The following is a 22,405-nucleotide window of genomic DNA, read 5'->3' as shown; positions in this document are numbered from 1 at the left end:
GCCCGAAGACGGCTGGGATAGGCTCCAGCACCCCCCGCGACCCTAGTGAGGATCAAGCGATTCGGAAAATGGATGGATTGATGTCCAATACACTGGAAAGTTGATTTTTATTTCATATTTCATAGAATTTATGACAATTTCCGATAATAAAGAATAATTCCGTATGTATATCATTTCACAATTATATTGGGAAAATATACAAGTAAACACTTGTGAGGATTTGTTTGGGTGAGGATGTGACCCACGGTATTGTAAAATGTTTTCACAATCAAGCAATGTCAACTTTACGACACTATGTGGCGCTCTCTGTCCTGTTAATATACACAAACTGGTAACTCGTACATCTGCCTGACATACGCGCTGGAAACGTCAACTGGGAGACGCTTTTCGGTGCCCGCCGCAAACATTTATTTGTTTAGCGCGCTTTATGCGTTAGAGCACAGTTGACTTCGCCAGTCAACTTTAGGAAGTGATGTATGTCAAACACAAGGTCGAACGGAGGCCTCGAATTCGTTTATGCAATAATAACAGGGGAACTACCGCTCGAGCGAGCGGCGTGAGCTTCAGCGAGGTCGTTCGGCGAGTGCGAGCCGCTCGGAGAAGTCGCTCACAGCATCTATGACAGATGCAAAGCGTCCCCTCCCACTCGATTCTGTGCGGCCCCACTTCAGATCCAACTCCAAATACATGCATAGCCTCAATGGTGCACGGGGGGAATGAAGGGCCAGCGCGTCAGGCTACAAGTTAGCTCCTCAACTTCATAGCGTCTTGGTGTATGGTTGGGAAAAAGAGTAGCCCTTCGACGGCCATCAAAGTGTTTTGGACACCGCAACAGACGCGGACGCTTGCGCATCGTTTTGGGGGTGGAGGGGTGATCGGAGCTTCGCGGCTAACCCGCTAACCGAGCCAAGCTAGTTGTTAACTTCAGCTAGCGGTTTTTTCAACGTCGTTTTGTTTTACTTTTAAGCTAGTTTGCACTGTCGGGGTTATCCGCCAAAAGAATGTTGTTTTGCGCGGAGTTATAGATGACATTCCTCGGGAGGCTTTTACTGAGCACCGAACTAGCTGACTGGCTACCCGCGCTGCAACAACGCTTCCCTCGGACGCTTGTGTGTCTTTTGTGGGCTCCCTCGATTGAAACAGCTAGCTCACGTTAGCTAGCATACCCGCCCGAGCAAGCGGGCTAATATTGCGGGAGTCGAAAAGCGGAATAACCAGCCGGCTCGATGGACCATATGTCCATAATAACCCAAGTTTCCAACCCGAAGGAGGAAGAAATAATATCCTTCAACCAGGAAAAAGGTAAGAACAGTGGGTGGGCGAATGGACGTAACGGTAGCTAGCTTCGCTAACTACTTCTAGTGTTGGCGCTGTACGTAAACATCATATCGCTTGCAAACACAAGTTGTATTTGGATACAAACTCTTTCAGCAACAGGTTTATCGGACCGTTTCGCCCGCTTTAGGTTTCATAGCAAGTCCGACATATCTTCACTGCATAATTCACTAGCATTGATATTAAGAGTATTTGAGACTTCTTGTTGATCAAATTTGTCCCATTTAAAAGGTGGTTTGGTAACGCTGGAAGTCCACGCTACTCGCGAAGAATTGCTTTGACACCAAATACATGTAACTGCAACCGGTAACTGCATGTCACACCATCGCCCTGTCATTTTAACCTTCTCTGCCCTGCATCCTATACTTTAATGCTGAAGCATCGTAAACGAGAATAAATGTGGGCGATGGATGGATGGTTCTGTCAAGTCTATTATTCCATTTTCACTTGTAAACGGGGATGCAAGGATTGTTGAGTTCCCGTGGAATAAAAAGAGAAGAAAAATATCTATTACCCAGAACTAAAGCGTGGAATCTGAAAATCAAAATCGTTTTAGATTTGCCTTGGCCATTCCAGCTGTTCTCTGTACCGCTTAGGCTCATTTGGGCCTGTGGAAAACCACGAAACGCAATCTTAGCACCTTGGGATGTTTCAATACTTTTTTGTCACATATTGAAAACATTTGTTAGACCGTACAGCAAGCAACATTAGAAGTGATATGCCATAGTCACATTTTATATGCATGCATGATTTTAAAAAAAGCTAACCTTAACCATGAGTACAGCATTTGTAGTAAATTCTTTGACATAACTTAACATACACAAAAAATCCCCTACTCAAAGTTTTACATCATATAAGTTACTAAATTATGTGATTAATTTCCTCTTTTATTAACTGTTTTGAATTTAACCTGGAGTCTCATCTCTTTACTTGTGTTTTTAGACTTATGTATGACTCATAGTTGAGGTCAAAACACAGCATTGATTTGTGCCCCTTCCTCAGACCACAGGCACAGTTTCCAGGTCACTTGTAACCGGAGGGCCCATATCAATGTTAAAGCTCACCCTTCCCTTTTCAACTTCAGTAGTAATGTGAGGACTCTCTTTTTCTTTCTTTTCTTTTTTTTCTTTTTCTTTTTTTAACCTAAGCACAACAATGTACTCTCCTCTAAGGCCAAAAGTGTAACAAAGATGAGACATGGCCGTGATAGCAAATTATCTTTGTATATTTGTGGTGGGTGCCGACCGATGTGGATTTTTTTAGGCCCATTCTGAAATTTGGTGGAGCCAAATTTTGATAACTCATTAATGGCTTGATTAATTACAACCCCAAAAATAAGTACTGAATAAAATAAATGTTTTGGTCCTCGAATGTTGTCAGCAATAACTGCTAGTTGCGGCCATGTAGTTCTCGCCATTTTTGCCCCCCATGGATTCAAAATGCGATGAAGCAACAGTCAGTCGCAGACAATCAACTGAATTGTTTGTGATCTCAAAACCTGCCTTTTTGAAAAGGAGGAACTGGGAAAATTGTCCCAAACAAACATCCAGTGTCTGTTCTGTCACACATTGCACATGAGATGGCTGAGGTTTATGGTGGTTTACTGTGCACTCATTTGTCTTTGCCGATCTCCTGCGACGCACATGACTAGCAGCCCATCTGTTCCAGAGGAATTTGACAGGTAGACCTGCTCCTTCAATTGAACAGGCTCCAGTGTGTCTGGACAAAATCTGAGCACCTCCGCTCCGCTACTGAATGTTATATAACATGCGGCTGTAGTTACTCGCTACATTGCTGTAGTTGCTCAACAGCAGCCTAAAGATAGACTCCCAGCCCTGCTGGCTCGTGCAACACTCTGACCTCAGGTCCAAGCTTAGCTACTTAGTTCATGCGTACAAAGAATGACGGTTTCTTCAAATCGTTTCTTTTGGTTCCACATTTTCAGCAAACGGTGTCGATTGAAGTTGGCGATCATTTGGGTCTTTTTCGGGGTCTTCTTTTGTCTTTGTTAAAATGTTGAAGTGAGGATGAAATAGGAGGAGGGTCGGCTATTTCAAGTTGTGACTTGACTCTCGTCGTGGTTCACGAGGCTCCAAATGTGTCTGTGACATGGAGTGCCACTTACATCATGCCTTCACTCTCATGATACAGTATTGATACAGCATACACGCGCACATCTCCTTCACAGTAGCAGGATCATAGGAGGATTGTGACAATAGTCCAGGGTTGATTGCGCCCCCCCCCCTTTTTTTTTTCTTTTTTTTTTTTGCTTGCTTGTCCAACATCTTCATCAAATGTGATGGGACCTCCGAATCTGAACACATTCTGGACTGCTTTGCCGGTCAACTTTCAGTGGGGTTTTTTTTCCAATTCAAAATAATTTCTTCTCATTAGGAAATAATTGCAATGGAACTGACATATTCCACGTTGAAATTGGTGCCAACAAAACATACATTTGTATTTGAAAGGGGGGCCGTGGCCATTTTTCTACTTGCTGTCGACTGAAAATGACATCACAGCGCCTCAGGGCTCAGCTTGCGAATGTCACATGACCAAACCCAGAAAGCAGGTAAATGATCGGTCGTCGCTTGAGTCCTTCAGCACCGTGATGTCATCTTCAGTGGACAGGAAGGTGCAAAATGGCCGTCCCCAGAAATGGATAAAAATGTCTGCATTTTCCCACTTAATTCATATTCGCCTGAATGCCGTGTTTTGACTTGTGGGGCTGCGTATAACATACTGTTGTTTAAAAAAAAAAAAAAAAAAAAAAAAAATCCTTTTGGACCTGACCTCTCCTTGAAGTATTTTGTGGACGCTTCTGACACACAAGGCCACTTGAAGATTTGTAGTGTTGTTCAGACAAGTGGCAAACTCAACTAGAAAGCTCCATGATTGCTATGCCGTTGTACAGCTGGCTGCGTGGGAGTAATTACATTTCTCTTGTTGCCAAAGTGTTGAACTGCATACAACATGTAGTTGACCCCCCCCCCCCCTCCATTCTCAGTGAGAGGCCAAAAATGACTCCTTAACAGTTCTAAATGAGTTAGTTTAGAAATTATTTTAAAAATATACACAGTATATATTAAATATTATTTTAATATTTCTACTTATTTCTTTTGACGTCAACGTGCTTAAAACGTGACTTGCTGCATGATTGAGGTGACTCCCCCGGACGATTGGCCGCATCCCACAATGCTTCACTGTTTAAGATTCCATCTTTTCCATTTATTTCATGTTCCAAAATAAAGAGTTGCTTGTTGCGCGGATGAGATATTTTCTTTGAAATTAACTTTGAGAGTGACTTTCAAACAAACTTTGCATAAAATGTTGTCTTTGCGCAAATCTTGTTCGGCCTTTTCTACTCTGTCACCGAGTGTCTTAGTCTGTGGCGTTTTGTGGGGGGTCCCAGTGCAGTGTTCAATTCCATTGATTTATCACGGCTTGTTTTCCATTCTCTTCACTCAACAGCCTCTTCTCTTCTCTCTTCTGTGTTGACAGCATCGCAGACCAACAGCAGTCTCAAGAAGCAGAGGAGCAGGAGCATCTTCAGCACATTCTTCTGCTGCTTCCGCAACTACAATGTGGAACCGCCCACAACCAATAGCAACACAGCTCCCCTGCCTTCCCCTCCAACCGAGGAGAACGGATCGCCACCCAAGGTGAGCTCTTTAGACGCGGCTCCTTGTACATATCAACATTCCCATTTCTGTCTCCGAATTTTTTTTTTCATTTGTATGTGTGACTGTCTTTCCTTCATCTTCATGAACCCCCCCCCCTTTTTTTTTTTTTGGTCCCTTTACCCCACGCCCTTATTTTGTACACGTGTTGGAGTGTGACAAGGTCGAGGTCCTCCCTGTCCCGAGTGTATGTATGACCGTCTTTCCTTTGCATGTAGCCTTGCGTGGGCCGCTGCTGGCACGTTGGGCCTGTGTGGGCTCCACAGTGCTCCTTGGACAGCCTCAGCTTTGCTGCTACACTGCAGTTCATTTTCAGCCTACTGAAGCTGCAACTGCCTTGAGGCAGCTGCGGGTTTCAATGGTGTCTCGGTTGCTTGATCTGCACGAACATTTGAAAGCCAAAATTGCTCTCGTCCATCCAGGTGTTGAAGTGAATCCATTTGTGCTTCGTTATTGAGGTTTATCAGTTAAGAGGCGTCAAGTATGCTATTTTGGCGTGATGGTACGCTTATCAGTGTACCAATAAATGTGCACACAAGCAGCTGTTTGAAACTCCAAACCTCCAGACAGTCTCTTGTTCAAGCTGGCTCTCTTTTCGAGTAACATCAATGATTTTAGAAATTCTCCTCGGCCTCAGCTAACACATGCATGGCCTTGTCCTGTGATCATTTTTGTAAATTTTCATGAAATCTCCATTGACCTAAACACAGATTTACCTCCTCAAAGATGTCTTAAGAATGAGGTTCAATCACCTCATGTGTACTTGCTGTGTGTCAGACCAATTTCAGACACGTTAGAGGCTCAATAAAAATGATGCTGGTGGCATTTCTGCTCAGGGGGTGCACATTAAATAATTAATGCAAGTTATATTTATTGTGCCTGTTTTGCATCTGCTCGTCTCTCCCTCTCTCTGGATCGCTCACATCTCCCACCGATCTCTGTGAGTAAATCGGATGTTGTCGGTCTTGTCTTCCGCACAGCCGCCAGCCAAATACCTCCTACCAGAGATGAAAATATCGGACTACGGTAAAAAGTGTGTTGTGATCGACTTGGATGAAACTCTCGTCCACAGCTCGTTTAAGGTAACACCGAGCAGACACACAACTGGTCATCACCGGTGCATTACTTTTGGACATGCTTTTGGACTCATGTGGTGTTGTTTTGTTCTGCCCACAGCCAATCAGCAATGCAGATTTTATTGTTCCGGTGGAGATCGATGGCACAGTTCATCAGGTAATCCGCTCCCTTGGGATACATATGCCTTGATTTGGGTTCGAGACAAGACGACCTTTGTGAACCCACGAGAGGATCCCGAAGAAATGGTTGTTATCTGATTCAAGTAATCCAGGATAGGCTGTGTTTATCCTGGTTGGCCTATTCATGATTACTTGCGCCAGGTGGCAGCCTCAAATTCAAAAAGCAGTGGTTTGATTCCGCAACCGTGAATGACGGCGGGATCGGTGATCTCGGATGCTCCCCGAAAAGCGCTCAAGTTGTTGCGATAGCTGCCGCGCGCCTTATCTCAGACTAACTTTTCGCCTTCGTGCAGGTCTATGTGCTGAAACGACCACACGTGGACGAGTTCCTTCAAAAGATGGGAGAGTTGTTTGAATGTGTGCTCTTCACAGCCAGTCTCGCAAAGGTGCGTGAAGACCAAGCTGCAACTGCCTTGGCGTTCATTTGCAAGTCAATGATGGTCATTTTCTTTTGCCCTCTCAACCTGTTTACAATCATCTTGCTTTTCTGTCTGTTTGCCAGTTATAAGTCGGTAAGTGATATGCGGAGGGCGGGGGGGGGTGCTGATGGGGAACAAATGTGAAACTCTAGATGTGTTCCAGAATATTACAGATGTCGTGAACCCTCTCCTGTGAAGACATAGACAAAGTCTGCTTTGTATCCTCTAGCTATAATGTGTGTGTGAGGGGTTGGTTGGGTGTAGACTTTCAGGCACACTGCTTTGTGAAGCTATCTTTTTTTTTTTATTATTTTTTTTTTTTTAATAAAAGTTCGTCGACTTCATGACACGGTTAATATTTGTCTTCCGAGCATACTAACAGCATGTTTGTTTTGATATGGCTTGGCCAGTACGCAGACCCCGTGGCAGACCTGCTGGACCAGTGGGGCGTGTTCAGGGCGCGACTCTTCAGAGAGTCCTGCGTGTTCCACAGGGGCAACTATGTTAAGGACCTCAGCCGGCTCGGGCGAGAGCTCAGCAACGTCATCATTGTTGACAACTCACCCGCCTCGTACATTTTTCACCCAGAAAATGCTGTGAGTTGTCCCGCCCCCCGATATGACTTAATGTGTCCGACCCAAAAATGTACTTAAAAATACATCTGCAAACAGTAATTTGTGGCTGTAACCATGCCCCAAAAAAGACGATCAGTCGAGCAGCGGCAACATGCTGATTTTTCAGCCAAGACCAATGAAGTAGTTGTGTGCACCGGAAAAAAAATACATTTTGCTGCACTCGACATGTCATTATTTTAAAAAAAACACACGCACCATAGTTCTACCACATTGAGGGATGAAACATCTTTGAACATCTTGGGCCTTGTTCACACTTGAATTTGGTTTTCTGCTTTAGACCAAAGCATTTGAGATCAGACTTTTTTTTTTTTTTTAACTGTCACAGAATATCGTGAATGTGCCAGGTGTTCTTCCTTGGTTACCATGGAAGATACAGTTAACGGTGTTTCCAAGCATAGCACACATGACAGCCTGTGCCAAAATCTGTTTGTGGTCAGCCTCAGTTAATGGTGGTATTTGGAGAGAAAATATGTTATGATTTGAGATGGTACTTGATGTCGGAAAATTTGAAACCACGACAATTGTGTCCCTAGGTGCCAGTCCAATCTTGGTTTGACGACATGAATGACACGGAGCTGCTGGACCTGCTGCCTGTCTTTGAGGGACTTAGCAAAGAAGAGGAGGTTTACGGGGTCCTCCAGAATCTGAGAAGCAGGTAGCATCTGCACTCGCCATCCTCCTCTTTCGACCTATACACCCCCCCCCCCCCCCCAACTTGCTCTCTCCAACACATCTCACGACTGAGGTGACGCGGGGTCCCACCACAATAGTCTCATCTCCTGGTGACTGGCTGCATTCGGAGTGCCATCTCATATGAGAAGAAATGCACTTAATTCACCCAACAACAAAAATACTCACGTGAAGATCTGCAGTTGCCACCATTGGGGACAAAATGCTATGAGGAAAGAACTCTGGTCTTTTTCAAACCAACAAAGTTTTACTATTTGGTTAAGTGCTTCAAACCAAACCCCCCCCCCCCCCCCCCCCCAACAACAAAACAAAAAACTTTTTGGTCTGAAACTTCTAATGTGGAACGGCACAAAGGTCGGAAAAGATTTTGTCCTTGTGTTGTTGCTATGCAGGCAGTTTGTGGTCACGGGAAGGACTGTGACTCTTTTCTTACTGTGAATGAAGTGCCTTGTGTGTGAGTATTGTTTCTACAGGGAGCTCTTTTCTACATGGCATATTTCCTCAGTGCTCCAGGTTTTTCACACCGTATGCTTTCGAGTGGACACGCAAGTATCTTTATATCACATATTTCCTGAGATTTGGAATCATCAGATGTCTCTGTGGTGTTTTTATTTTTTATGCCTGTGCCATCATACAGACGTGACTTTTGTGTCTTTCTGCGTTCATTGTATTACATAAAGCGAGTGGATTTGTTTTAGGCAAAGCTTGTGACCGTAAACCTGATTTCTCCCTGCTGCAAGTTCTTCTTTTTTGTCGTGGTTTTAATCTTGAAACTAAAATGTGCCATTTATTCTTTTGGTTGCTCCCTTTTGTTTTAGTTGCCAAACTATGGACTATTTTTGATGGGCTTATGTTAAAACAGTGTTCATGTGATAGGTAGTATTTGCGTTATAGGTTTTATTCATTTCATAGCTGTTGAATGAATCCATATACTTTTAATATTCTACACTTTGTTATTGTTTTGTGTTGGTCATTGTCAGCGTTGGAGCCCACATTTGTATTTTGCACATCGGTGCAGCTTCATCCACGGGTGTTTTTGGCACCCCTTCCCTCCTTCCTCTAGAATTGTACAGTTGAGGACAGTGCCATGCTTCGACTCCTCCCTGCCCTCACCACGAGGTTCGCATCTTCTAGCATAGAGTCAGGCCTGGACTGATCACCCCCTTTTCTTCCTGGTCAAGTTACAGTGAGGTGCATCACTGGAGGAGGTGTGCGTGTTTGTACATGCGTGTGGCATTTACCTTCAGAGACTCTTTTTGAACTGTTCTTCACCTCAGTGCCTGTTTGAGAGGAGCCGCGCACGCCGAATGCCGCAACATTTGCGACCATGGCAATAACATTTTCATTTGGGAAGGAGCGTCTTTGGGGCGTAAATCATAATCCTGATTGATGGGCTTGTGTGCGAAGAACTTCGTAAGACTCGGTACAAGTTTGGTTGGGCTGGCCCATGCACTTCTCACAGTGCTGTTCTGTTATCATGAGCGACTTTTAGTATGACCTTGTGGTCATACCTATAAATTACTAGAATGTTTTTAAGAAAAACAAAAAAGGTTTCCAAAATATTCCAGACATGACTTGAATGATTATTTGTGCTGTTCGGCAACAGTAGCCGAACAAAGGTTGTCATTCATTGCCATGGTAACTGGCCTTGGAAACCTAAAGATGGCCGCCCAGTCCTTCCGGACCAGCTAAAACACTAATAGGTCACTGGCAGAACCTCAACCTGGCATTGCTGCCTTCTGTCTTGGGACGTGTAACGCAATGTTTGACCACATCGACACGTCATCAAGCGTTTATGTCCATTGTACATCGGGTGTATCAATATTCTGAAAAATGGGAGGTCTGTGGCATCGTCTTCTATTAGACCCAACAGAAAATGACATTTATCTCTGTTGCTCATTTTATGGGTCATGGCAAAATCAAAACGTCCATATTTTCAAGGTAAAAATCTGCTCCTTTTGCAACATGTATGTGATGGGAGTGAGTAATCTTTTTCAAGTGGTTTCAGTGCCATGTCCTTTTTATAAGACTCTTCTCAACCTGCGGATGATTTACTTGCTCCAGGAGAAAAAAAAAAAGAGTTTGTATCATTATGATATTTTTCTAGCTTTTATTGTCAGTATTTGGTCCAAAAAAGTTGCATCCTTTTCATAATTCCTTCACCGCAACCTTTGTTGATCCTACTTGCCAGTGATGGAGACTTCTCAGTCAGGTCTTTTCTTTCCTATTCAGAGGACGCGTGTGTGAGTGTGCGCATATTGGTTTTCTTTCGGGCATCACCTCACTTAAAATATTCATCAGTGGGTTTATGAATTTAACACCAAAGTTCTAAAACACTTGAGTTCACTGTGCTTATGTTCTTTGGTCGGTGTATATCTGGAGGGGTTGTCGAATTCTCACTATTTTAACACTTTTCAGTTCTTATTGGGTATGCGTGTGTACTGGCACCTTGAGCATCTTGTTTTGTTTTTCCCCCCGGTCTCATTTCTTTCCATAATAAAAGGCTTCATTGTCGAATGTTGAGGTCAAAAGAATATTGAAGAAATGATTGTTCGCTCTGTAGTCTTGTAATTTGAGCTCATTTACATTCAAGAAGGCCATTATTTACATTTAAGTACACTCGAGCTTTGGACAAAGTAAGGGATCATATCATTTATCTTATCTCTGAGAGGAGGCGACTGTATCGCCAGCATCCAATAACAATTTTGACATGAGAATTTAAATCTACATCACAGTGTACCTCGGAAAAGCGATTAGCCATCTTAAACATGCGACACATACAGCGATTACTGTGTAAAGAACTTACTTTCTTTGTGCTAAACATGTCTTGGTTAAAAACGAGTTTCTAAACAAAGTGTCTCTTCCAGTTACATTATGGATGCAACTTACATGGATTTATTTATATATATTTTATCAATTATGCTACATCATACGAGGGAAGTCTTGCAATTTCTTTTCACAGTGCAAATCCCCCCCCACCCCCCAAAAAAAAAGAACATTTGGGTTTTCAACTGTAGTTTCTCCATCTGAACACTCGGTGGTACCCACGTTATTTTGACCAATTCTGACGTGACGTCATATCATGGTGCTGTGCTACACTATAAATATGTGAATAAATGAATATAGGATGACAATTTGACGTTACTGCAGTGATCAAACTTGAAAGCCAACAAGTCCAGACAGCAACCGGCGCCCATTCTGAAACGCTTTGCGGCAAGTCGATGTTTGAGATTGGTGGCAAGACGCCACAAGCTAATGCTAATGTTAGCCCTCTGCCGGCAGTGACGCTCGTTGCCATAATGGGCGAAGTCAATGCATGTGCATTGAAAATAAGCCGTAGCTTGCTCAATTCTCAAACGCTGAAAAAAATTATGGATTGTAAGGACAGTAGTATTATGTATACTTACTACACTTATTACTTTAAAATAGACAGATACAAGTATATATAAAGGGTGGCCGATCGGCCTTTAGAGGCTTTATTCAAATTCACCGATAACGTATTCCCCCCCCCCGAATAGCGATCGATAATCATCGGCCATCGATCGATCCCTAATTCAAACCATTCCAACTTTTATTTTTTCAGCTGACTCAACTATCATATTCCCCCCTTTTTTTTATCAATATAGCTCCCAAATACGTCTTCTACCTTCCTTGACCAATTCAACCCCTACCCGCTTCAGGTCTCACATTCTTTTCAACAATTCACTTAATTCTACATACCGGTAATTTCAGTTCAGCGCGCGACCAGCATTCATACGCAATTGCATTCTCCATTGGCAAATGCTGTTTCACCACCACCTGCTGGTCACGTGTCCAGGTTCCAATAAACATGTTCGATAACGTTAAAACAACAAAAAAACTGCCCTTCGATGTGATGTGAATGTTTTAACGGACTCCCAACAAAGTGACAAGCTACAATAAATACTTCCGGAGACAGGTATTCATGTTGAAAACTTGCTCTTAAAAAAAAAAAAAAGTTGTGATCCAGGAAAAATGAATCATACATGACAATGTACCTATGACAGAGCATTGTTTTATTTACCTTGAAATGCTAGTATAGTGAGAATGCTTTGTGAACCTAGTGTAGTGCTATTGAGGAAAACAAGTCTCCGCAAAGATTCAGCATTCGCTTGCATATTTGCACTGTACAGTATTTCCATGAAGGCTCACGGCTCCTAAAAAAACAGTCTAACTTGCAGTATTGTTCTCAATCAACAAGAATAAAGTTACTCGAATAGGGTGATCGGCAAAGCAATATGCACTTTTATAAACAGTATTGAAAAAAAAAAAAAGTCATGGCTATGGAATGGAGATCCACAAACATGCCCGATGGCAGATTTTTATTCAGCATCAAGGACCATGATGTGAACAAAGAGTGCAGCTGCATGGACGACGTAACCACTTTTATCGAGCAGAGGCACGTGTCTGTATCCTGTGTGTGAACACAAAATGAGTGAGCCGGTTAGGAGGAGAAGGGCAGCGGCTTCACTGCGTTGAACCAGCTAGTCTGGTCATTTCTAAAGTAAGGCAGCTGTTTCATGACTTTCAGTGTGAGGAAGAGAAAAACTATGGACGTGAACTTACCCATCTTTAAACTGTTGAGCGGAAGCGTGTACTGCGCAACAAATTCGTTACCGGATGTGGAATCATGGTCCTGGATCAGGAAGCGCACCAAGGCAAGCTCTGGCACGTACACGCCAAACTGGAAGTTTTCATTCCATTCTGGATTGAAACCTAAAAGAACAATGAAGAATAAGTATAGTAATGCCCCGTGTGCACACTACATTCCAAAGGTTAATTTGGGAGCCTTGGGAGCCAAAAATCAGGAACAATTGTCCCAAGAAATATCAAGGCCACTGCTGTTGTTTCCAAAGACATGGTCAGAAGCACAAGTCAAGCTAAAGTGAGTTGGTGGTGGGTTCTCAAATAAACGGATTTATTTTATCCATCAATTAAACTATTTATTTTAGAGTGTGACAAAGCGTGCGTCAAAACATTTGTAGCCCAGGGTTATTTTGTCGGTCATCGGGTTACATTTCATTTTCAAAGTAACTCTGGCATTAACACAACATTTAGTGTATCGTTGAATTGAACCCGAGTTGTGTTCATTAAATGCGACAAGGCCTTTTAAATTGGATGTAATGAGATGAGGCAGGTGACCGTTCGATGTCATGACCGTAGCATCTAAAATGAGCTTGACGACGTCGCATACAGAAAGTGCATTACCGTTGTTGTCAACAGCGCGGGTCTCTTTCACAGCCATGTCAGCCGGCACCCCATACACCTCCACCTTAACCAGCGGGTCAACAATGGAGGATTTCTTCCTGTTGACTTTCGGGAGCTGCTGAGCCGATATAACCTGGTGACCAGAAGACGTTTCACATCAGCTCATGCATCCTTCTCTTACGGGATGTCGGGCAGAAGTTGGAATGACTTTCTTGAAGTTGAAGCGCACACCATGACGTGGAGCGTCTTGTGCTTCAGCCACTCTCCTCGGGTCAGCGTGATCGGATCAAAATCGGTGACTGCTTTCCTCATGTAGGCCGGTTTTAGGATGTAGCCGCTCTTCCCGTTCGCGAGGAATTTGCCTTGGTTTAAATCCATATCCTCGCAGGTCGTCTGAAAGTTTAGGGCCACTGAGACACACATGAGACGGCAGATTCTCAAACACGGCCAAAAATGTTGCAAACGTCACTCCCCCCCCGAGGCGCTCTCCAGATCGTGTACCGATTTGGCAGCCAGCGTTCCACAGAGGCACCGGGTTGTAGTTGGATGAGTCGGTCCTGGAGCCGGCTGGATAGACGCGGCTCAGCTTGTCCACATTATGATTGATGAAGGCGTTCGCTGCATGGAACAAACAACGGCAGAAAATGGAATCTTTCTTCTTTTTCTCGGACTACCACCTCCGCACGAGCGCTTCCAAAATGCAACGAGATCACGTCAGCGTACAATGTCAGTGGCTGTCGCTTTTAGCAGTACGCTGCCCTTCGTTTTACTGGCAGGTATTTCTTTCATTTGGTTGACTTCATTTAACTCGATGACCAAAAAAAAAAGAGGCCACTTTTTCTCGATACACTGCCACTGGACACCACTGCAATCTACAACCACAATGAAAGAAATATCGAATCAAAACCTCTTCTGAAAGTGACGCAAAGGCCTAAGCGTTACCTTGATGAAGGCGCGTCTAAGTTGCGGCCGCGTTCAAGACTTCCTCACCTGACTCTTCCGCAAGCGCAATGGCCTTTTTTTCCTTAAAGGACGACATCTCGTTAAAGCTCAGGTTTTTCTTGGCATCCTCAAAGCCGTTGAAGTGGACGCTCTTACAGTAGATCACCATGTTGGACAGCTCCTTCGAGAGCTTCAGTTTCCTTTTTTTCTGCAGTTAATTCAAAGGTAAGATAAGCCGCAAATGTCGATGTCGTCTTTTTTTTTTCTTCCTCTTTCTACGTACGTTTTCCTCCTCCGCTTCATCCTCATCGTCCGACTCTTCTTCTTCTGTTACTTCAGACTCATCGGCAGCCGCCGCATCCGGAGCGAAGGTGGCCTCGAGTTTGTTTAAACTCTTGGCTTTGATCAGGAACTTTCCCTTCAGCTCCTGGACGACAACAACATGGCCGTAACCTTTGAAGGGCAGCGCGACTTTAAAAGGGAAGACTAAAGGAGCGGCGGCGGTGGGAAATGCACCTCGGGAGATGGGAAGTTTGCGGGGATGTCGTCCCCGAGGGGAGACGTGACCAGCGCGCTGCCCAAGATGGAGCTCATGTGCCGGGCCATGACTTCCTGCTGCTCCACACTGCAGTGGTTCTCCAGGGAGAGGATCACCGGGTAGTCCGATGCCTGCGGTAGGTACGTAGAGTGACTTGACTGAAACCATCTGAGAAGATACAACGAGCGCACCTTAAAGGCAAACTCCTTGATGGCTTTAATGACATCTTTGAACAAGATCTTCGACGTTAGCGTGTAGCCGTGGTAGACGACCGGTTCGTCGTCAGAGCCGTCCCAGCAGTCCAACTCCACGCAGCGACAGCCCTTCAGCAGAGCCCTGAAAGAGCCATCGCTCGCTTAGAGATCTCATGAAAACCACATAAAATGTAATATTACCTAAAAGCAAAAATAAGATGCCTCTGCATTACGCGGTCAACGCTTCCGAGATTCTATTTGTTTGCATATCGTCGTGTATTCATTCAACAATACGTTTAATGATGTCAGTTATAGCAACTGCATCACGTGGAGGCATTTCTAGTATTTTGCATCTCGCATATACTGTCGAACCCCCCCCCCCAAAAAATGACTGTGGCCTGCACATGGTCAGTTCAACACCACTGCAGTAACATGTAACGCTATGACATGTGTGCTGTACATACTGTTAAGTGAATTCCCCCCCCCCCCTCCCCGAAGCTAGAATCAGACTGGCCTGATGCCATTCAGATACTGCACGCAGGGGATTGATTCTTGTGATATGACGCATGCTTATGTATTTTCTTTTTCCCCGTCTTTCGAATTTTGTCTTACACCTGTCATTGGAAATTGCAAGTTTGAGTTTTCGGTATCTTTTGCAAAGGTGTATAACTTCACCCATCCGACCACCAAATTTTAATCCTGCAATGACAAAGTAACCAAACCATCAATGCCGGCTGCACATAAGACGATAAGCGCAGTGGAGCACCATGGCAGAATTGGACTCATGCGCATTAACATTCGAAACTTTCCAATCACAACTGAGCGCTAGCTTTTTTTGTTTGTTTGTTTAATAAATTCACATAATGCATGTGTAGAGACCCGTAAAATGCGTTCACCTGATGTAGGCCTCTGTGCTGCTCGGTCCTTTGAGTTGATCCTCCAGGAGGTAAGTGTTGTGTGAGGACGAGATGAAATAGTGGTTGAGCGGCTGGCTCATGTCCTGGTGCACCTCCTTGTGCTCCGGATTGAGGAGCAAGGCATCAGGATGGTGCAGATATATGAGGAAGCCGTCCTTAGTTAACACCTCCTTCTCCTTGGCTGCAAATCGAACAACAACAAAGCGCACGCGGTCCGCACCGATGACAATACGGAACACATTTTAGACGTATCACGCACAATGTAATTGGAGTTCGTCAAGGTCAATGATCAACAACTATTCCCTTTTGATTGACCCTCACTGAGAACCGCCGGTACGCACGCTAGCTTCAGAGAAGACTAAACTGCCAAAGGTGTGAATGAAACAACCCATGCCACACGGGCATCTCTCACCTTTTTCATCCGGCTCAAACTTCTCAATAATCTTGCGCGCTTCAGCCAGCGTTATCATCTCTCGCTGTTCCTGCAGCAGGAACTCCACCAGGTTTTCGCAACTCATGACGCCCGTAGACCGGGCGTACTCCCGGTAGATCACGTCAATTTCTTCCCGGTAGGTCAGCAGGTTGTAGAAATCTTTGATCTCCTCCCCAAACAGGTATCCGGACTTTGATTTGTCGCATTTCTATTTCAGGTTAACGTGACAGTACGTTAGTCTTCATATCGCGGGATACCTTAAATGACATGCTAGCTGTCAATTCAATTTGTCTTTTACAGACTAGTGGGAAGCATAGGAAGAAAAATTCTGGTCAACGCAAAGAACCTCGAAGAGCATGTCTGCGTAGCTGTCATCCACGTCGATGTTGATGAGATGGAGGAAGTTCTTGACCTCGGACACACTCAGCTTGTGGTCTTTGTTCTTGTCCGCTTTCCTCAGGCAGCTGAAGATCCAGCTGGCAAGTTCATTGTCAGGAAAGTATCGGTCGGCCGTGCGCTTTCCTTGAACTCTGGACTAACAAATCAAGTACATTAAAAATCAATCTCCCTCATGTTTGGTCGCGATGAGATCAGCTTTCACTGGACTGATGCAGAGGTCATTTCACTCGCGACAGGTGTATCAATATTTGAACTGCCGGGCGCATGGACTATACAAAGCCGTCTAGTCGCGGAACAAAACATTTTGCGCCACTGATCCCTCCAGACTTTCTTAGCATTCCAACAAAATGGAAGAAACTCTCACACAAGCACACAAATATGATGATGCGAGACAGATGTATCTTATGTAGTATTGAATAGGGGTGTTCTGTTTGCTGTTCATTATATTTGTCGGAACTGTATGTCTGCAGGGCGGCACGGTAAGCGACTGTGAGCACGTCCGCCTCACAGCGCAGAGGTGCAGGGTTCGATTCCAGCTCCATCTTTCCTGTGTGGAGTTTGTGTGTTCTCCCCGTGCCTGTGTGGGTTTTCTCCGGGTACTCCGGTTTCCTCCCATATTCCAAAAACATGCATGGTAGGTTAATGGAGCACTCTAAATTCTCCCAATGTGTGATTGTGAGTGTGAATGGTTTAAAAAAAAATTTAACTATTTTTTTTTCCAATCCCCTGCAACATTGATGGGTAAAAAAATTAGGGCTGCTCAATATCTCGAAACATATCATCACGGCGATAATGGCCCAGGCAATATGGGTCCTGCAAAGACGGACATTAGGTTTCATAAATGTGCATCTCCATAACAGTGTAAGAAAAAAAAACTTGAATCCGAAAATTGGTTTTGATTTAAAAGATGCCACTGCATCGAATCAAACCGAATGGTTCCACTTCAATAGTCTTCCATTGAAGAGATGCACACCCCTAATATTCGATCGCCAACCAAATCAATGTGTTGAGCCACTTCCTGTACATCTCTGTAAAAACTCATCCCTTCAGATTATAAATTATTGTGTAGATTTAAAATCCCATGACATTGCCTAACCCACCAGTCACGAAGCGTGTACGTCTTTTGACTTCAATCTGAACGGCAGTGAGAAGGATACTGTTCTGTCCTTTGCTGCTGGTTGAGGTTGTTTCTTCTGTCGATCAGTTTCTGAAGGCTGCCGACCCATTGCTTGGCCTCGTCCTCAGAGCTGGCGATGAGGTCCAAGTTCTTACGCTGCTCCTTGAAGATGATGGAAAAGCAGCAATTCCCCATTTGCTGATCTGTGTACTTTTTCAAACCCTCCGTGTGACGACCCAGCCGCACCACCGAGATGTCGTCGATGGAAACTGTGCACACAGGAAAAGCCTTCGTGTCATTTGGAGCACGGCATTTTGCTCGGCGCATGGAAACTGAGACAAAGAAAAGCAAACTTTGTGTTCCATTCTACAGTGCGTTTGCTATCTTGTTGAATGAGCCGTTTGGGAGCATGAACATATTTCAGGTATCACACTGAGAATTTATAGATGTAAACTTGGCACAAAGTTCACACGGGTGAACTTTTATACGCACTACTTATCAGAGTTATTTATCACCGGCTAGAACAGAAATGATCTATTGCAGCTCTGGGATAAGGTCTTCTTCTTTATGATCCGTGATGGAAAATTCCAGTCGACGATGGTTTAAACATCTCTGACTGGAGAGTTCCACAAAGTTAGGACAGCACTCACATGTCCGGTGCCTCCTGAAGGTTCTTTTGGATTCCCGCCACATCGTCTTGCAGTCTTCTTGGAGTCTGAAATATCGGTTTTTCTTCCAGGAGGAGGAGCGAACCTTGAGAAGATCTCCCCCCTGCAGGAGGAACTGGACATCGGTGTCGCCGTCCATGCCTGAGAAAAAGATACGTACATTGAACGGATTCTTCGGTGCTGTAAATTCCACATAAAATCACACCATCGCCAGCATCTTATTAAAGATTTAATGCTGTCTCTTCCTCCGATTGCATGGCTTAAAGCCCTGTGCCATGCTTAAGACCACATCCATCGTTTTGTTACCGCAAATCAATATTGTGCAGCCTACCTAGGAGCTTCACATTCTTTTCAATCACCCCCGGGTCTCTAGCAAAGCGCCGTAAGTCCTGGGATGTGCTGCGTTTGTGTTGTTTACGCAGGCATGCCATGGTTAGCGCTGGGCAAGAAACGGTACCAAAAGGGGCGTGTGCAAGCACCACTCAAAGTCCACCTTTTTCATTCGATCAGATGACCCGAGCATGTTGTAAAATGCGCCAAACCTGGCGAGACGTTTTGCTCACGGAACTCTGCTCGCCTCAATACTTACAAAAATGGTTGTGCTACTATTACTTTTTTTTGCAATTTTTTGAAAGTAATTCACATTGAAGACAATCACAAAAGTCGGAAGGTGAAGTCAATGTTTTAAAGAAATGGTCAACGTTTATTTCGGGGTAATTAACGTTTAACTCAATAACAAAAGTTAGACGGTGGAGTCAATGTTTCCAAATATTAGTCAACGTTTACTTTTTTTTGGGGGGGGGGGGGGGGGTCAGCAATATGGTGCTGTAGATCGTTTACCAGCCGGCTCCCCCAACATGTTTCCTGTGCCGTTATCCACCGCGCCTGTTTAGAAAGATTACATTCAACGTTTAAAGTCAAACGCGGAACATGTGAAGCTTCTTTCACAAATTCCAGTAACAGCTCTTGTACCAACAAATGTTTAACTGCGATTTTGCAACACGCGCTAGCTGTCCGTAAAAGGTGAAACTACAGCGAAGGTGAAGGTGAAGGGGGCACGCCCTTTGCACACAAAGCAGGACGACCAAATACTGTATCAAGAAACTCCAACAGACGTTCCGAACGCATTCAGAAGGAAAAATGGAAGGATGACACAGCGAGCGTGCATTCGGGTGGGAAGGGAATTTGCATTTGACATAATTCGTATTGTTCAGCAACATATGGGCCAAAAAAATAATCATGTAAAAACTGGCCTACCGTATTTTGATTCGATTCCATTTGTGTCCATGTTCTTCGCTGTTCCTTCCTCAATTTTAATTTCAAGTGGGTCTTCAGTCCATGTGTGATGTTGGAAAAAAAACTGACGTTTGCGTGTGCTGGGAGCGTCGTAGGCTCCAGGACGTGGACGGCACACTCGAAGGCAGTAAGTGACACAGGTGGGTGTCAAATGCCCCCCTCCTCCCGTGTGTGGCTACGTAATCAGAACTCGGCTTTGCAGCCAGTCGGCCACCGTCTTGACGAACCTGCTATGCAAGTGGTATCTGTGACGTCACTGTCGGTAAAATTACCTGTGCGGTGTGCACCTTCACGCTAGTATATTAAGTTGCGTTTCAAGAAAGTTAAAAGGAGGTGGGGGGGGGGGGGGGGGGGGCTTCACGCCGGCTGAGAATGGATTTATATTTTTTACTGGATTATATGACATGAAATGTCAGCGACATGTTTAAAAAAAGTTACAAAGACAATGGGCATCCAAACAAAGGGACAATAAGCTTGTGTTCTGATGCACAAAATTCATTGGGCAAGCCCTTCCTTTCCGTTGCAATCTGATAAACATTATTTCATGCGTCTTAAGAGGTACATTTTGCTCACTGCATATGGTCGACCAGGGAAAAAAAAGGTTTGAAACTTGTGCCGTGCACAACTTGTCTATACTATACTTGTGAAAACATGCAGAAGTCAACACGCCTGTGGGCCTAAAAGGTCAATTGCTGAAAAATTCTTCATTAACCAGCCCGGATGAAGGCTTTGCTTTCTTTTTCATGTGAAGCTTTGCCTTGGTAGAGAAATAGTGCTGCAATCACATGGAGTCTCTTGTAGCTTTCAGCACTTCCCTTTCAGGCCAGGCTTACCCTTTGCATTGTCAGCATCAGGATGAGTGGACTTTAATGCACCATCAGGAGAGAGCCTCCAGTCTGTGGTTGACCGTTTGCAAAATCTACAAAATTCAAGGGACACTGGACAGGCCGTGGCCATCAAACTTGGTGACAGGTTTTATTGACAGTGAAAAAATATATTCTTCAGAAAGGACAAATTGAAAGGTTATATGCTGAGAGGAAGAGGAGAAACAAAATAACTTTGCCATTTCTTGTTCTCAGTGTGTAATTAGCAAGCAGGAACAAGCCCTGCTGCTTCCTCACATACCAGAGACCATCCATAGTTTGGCTGTGTTTGCCCCTAAATTTCTCCATCTATCAAATGACGGTTCAAGGAAAGGGTAATGTAATTTGTGAGAATAAAATAAAGGGCATTATATTACTCCACAGGGCAGACATGAAGCAAGCTGTGAATGTGTGAATTATGTGATGGGGTTGTACCTGGGGGCAGTCAGGGTGACATTGATAGCAGGTGAAGTGAGGGTGCTGAACCCTTTCACCGGGAAAAGTGTGGGTGTTGAAATATCCATTTACCCAGCAGCTCTGACAACCATGCTGCATGATGACAGAACTAATACCTCACACACAATGAACCCTAACGTTACGACCGTATGTTTAAACATTAAATGCAATAGTAAAAATGCATGCATGTTAAAATCACTTTGTTTCGATATGGCAGCACATCTGCCTCGTAGTTCTGAGATCTGTGTTTCAAATCTTGTGTCTGACCTTGTGTTGACTTTGCGTGTTATTTCTGGGCCTAGGTGGGGTTTCTCCAGGCCTCCTGCTAAATTCCAAAACATGTTTCATTGCAAGTCTCAAAATCAGGGGTCTCAAACTCACGTCCCGCGGGCCATTTGCAAGATAATGTTGGATGATATTTTACGGCCCCCTACTTGACATCAAAGTTTAATGTAATTACGGCCCACCACCCCAGACCATATGGCCGACAATTCTACACGTTGTGTTCTGATCACCTTATAACAAGAGTCTGTAGTCTTTTTGTGGAAAAGCTGATCCGTCCCAGACACACCCAGCGGCCATCACATAATTTGAGTTTGAGACCACCACTCTTAATTTGTCAGTAGGTGTGAATGTAAGTGTAAATGGTTATCCCATAGGGGTTTCAGCCGTTGTGATTTCGACCACAATCGACTGTATCTTCTATGAAAAGGTGAAACATACATTGAACAATTCATTAGGTACTCTGACACAGTTGTACAACCATCATGTTAGATGTTCCAACAATTGTGCATTCAAGAAGTTAATATTTCGAAACTGTTTCCATATGAGCTTGAAAGGCGTGATTGTGTGATATGGGCAAAATGTCATCTCGATATTTTTGCCAGGTATCTTTAACAGTACAATAATGTTATTACTTGTGACCCGTTGTAACTGTCATATGCTTGTGCAGGAGTTTTTTGCCTCACTCAAATTATCCTCAAATGAGGGTAGTTCGAGCATGGGGTTTTTTTTCTCCCCCTCTCCCTCCCTTGTTTCTTTCTGACTTTCGGGTTGAGTGAACGCTGGCGCGTTTTGGCTGCCGCTGCTCAACCCGTGTTGTTTTGTGTTTTTTGTTATTGTAAAGTGTCCTTGGGTGTCTTGAAAGGCGCTTATAAATAAAATCTATTATTATTATTATTATTATTGGTCGATATGGAAAAGAAAATGACCGGATGGATGATTTTGATCTTTGATATTACCTCAGCATATTCACTCAAGCAGTCATTTAATATATTCGGTATGTATCACTAATGAACCGAGACAGACTCGGGAAAAAAATCCCTAAATTTAGCCATAAAATGT

The 22,405-nt window shown here is 44.1% G+C and overlaps 2 protein-coding genes across 3 annotated transcripts; one reads left to right on the top strand and one right to left on the bottom strand.

Annotated features, from left to right (window-relative positions):
- The first annotated feature begins 362 nt into the window (after positions 1-362).
- Positions 363-10,546, top strand: LOC147194937 (CTD small phosphatase-like protein). Of its 2 annotated transcripts, XM_086129577.1 has the most exons (8): positions 363-1,302; positions 4,834-4,994; positions 5,167-5,199; positions 5,993-6,094; positions 6,189-6,245; positions 6,562-6,654; positions 7,098-7,283; positions 7,856-10,546. In XM_086129577.1, exons 1-8 carry the CDS (start codon positions 1,227-1,229, stop codon positions 7,979-7,981), a joined length of 834 nt encoding a protein of 277 aa, XP_085985703.1. In that variant the 5' UTR covers positions 363-1,226; the 3' UTR covers positions 7,982-10,546. The 2 variants fall into 2 exon arrangements, with proteins under 2 accessions (XP_085985703.1, XP_085985704.1); XM_086129578.1 differs by lacking the exon at positions 5,167-5,199 and having other exon boundaries at positions 364-1,302.
- A 1,483-nt stretch (positions 10,547-12,029) lies between these two features.
- On the bottom strand, positions 12,030-18,892 carry LOC147194936 (1-phosphatidylinositol 4,5-bisphosphate phosphodiesterase delta-1-like). Its single transcript, XM_086129474.1, has 15 exons — positions 18,778-18,892; positions 18,429-18,587; positions 17,819-18,047; positions 16,609-16,738; positions 16,242-16,470; positions 15,809-16,010; positions 14,910-15,054; positions 14,697-14,849; positions 14,464-14,607; positions 14,229-14,388; positions 13,740-13,856; positions 13,470-13,648; positions 13,239-13,371; positions 12,597-12,746; positions 12,030-12,444 (listed from the first exon to the last, which is right to left on the bottom strand). Exons 1-15 carry the CDS (start codon positions 18,875-18,877, stop codon positions 12,353-12,355), a joined length of 2,322 nt encoding a protein of 773 aa, XP_085985600.1. The 5' UTR covers positions 18,878-18,892; the 3' UTR covers positions 12,030-12,352.
- Between the last annotated feature and the right edge of the window lie 3,513 nt (positions 18,893-22,405).

The sequence above is a fragment of the Hippocampus guttulatus genome, chromosome 14 (genome assembly GCF_054856545.1).
Source record: "Hippocampus guttulatus isolate MCC_2025c chromosome 14, RoL_Hgut_1.0, whole genome shotgun sequence".
Taxonomy (NCBI): Eukaryota; Metazoa; Chordata; class Actinopteri; order Syngnathiformes; family Syngnathidae; genus Hippocampus; species Hippocampus guttulatus.
This window is presented reverse-complemented; position numbering and strand designations above follow the sequence as displayed.

Bases quoted from the DNA above. Each gene is read 5' to 3' on its own strand.
- LOC147194937 (XM_086129577.1), top strand. From the start codon at position 1,227: ATGGACCATATGTCCATAATAACCCAAGTTTCCAACCCGAAGGAGGAA. The intron at 6,655-7,097 runs GTGCGTGAAGAC...TGGCTTGGCCAG, and splicing joins TCACAGCCAGTCTCGCAAAG to TACGCAGACCCCGTGGCAGA. The intron at 7,284-7,855 runs GTGAGTTGTCCC...TTGTGTCCCTAG, and splicing joins TTTTTCACCCAGAAAATGCT to GTGCCAGTCCAATCTTGGTT.
- LOC147194936 (XM_086129474.1), bottom strand. From the start codon at position 18,877: ATGGCATGCCTGCGTAAACAACACAAACGCAGCACATCCCAGGACTTA. The intron at 18,588-18,777 runs GTAGGCTGCACA...TCTTTTTCTCAG, and splicing joins AAAGAATGTGAAGCTCCTAG to GCATGGACGGCGACACCGAT. The intron at 16,471-16,608 runs GTTCTTTGCGTT...AACCTGAAATAG, and splicing joins ACGCAGACATGCTCTTCGAG to AAATGCGACAAATCAAAGTC.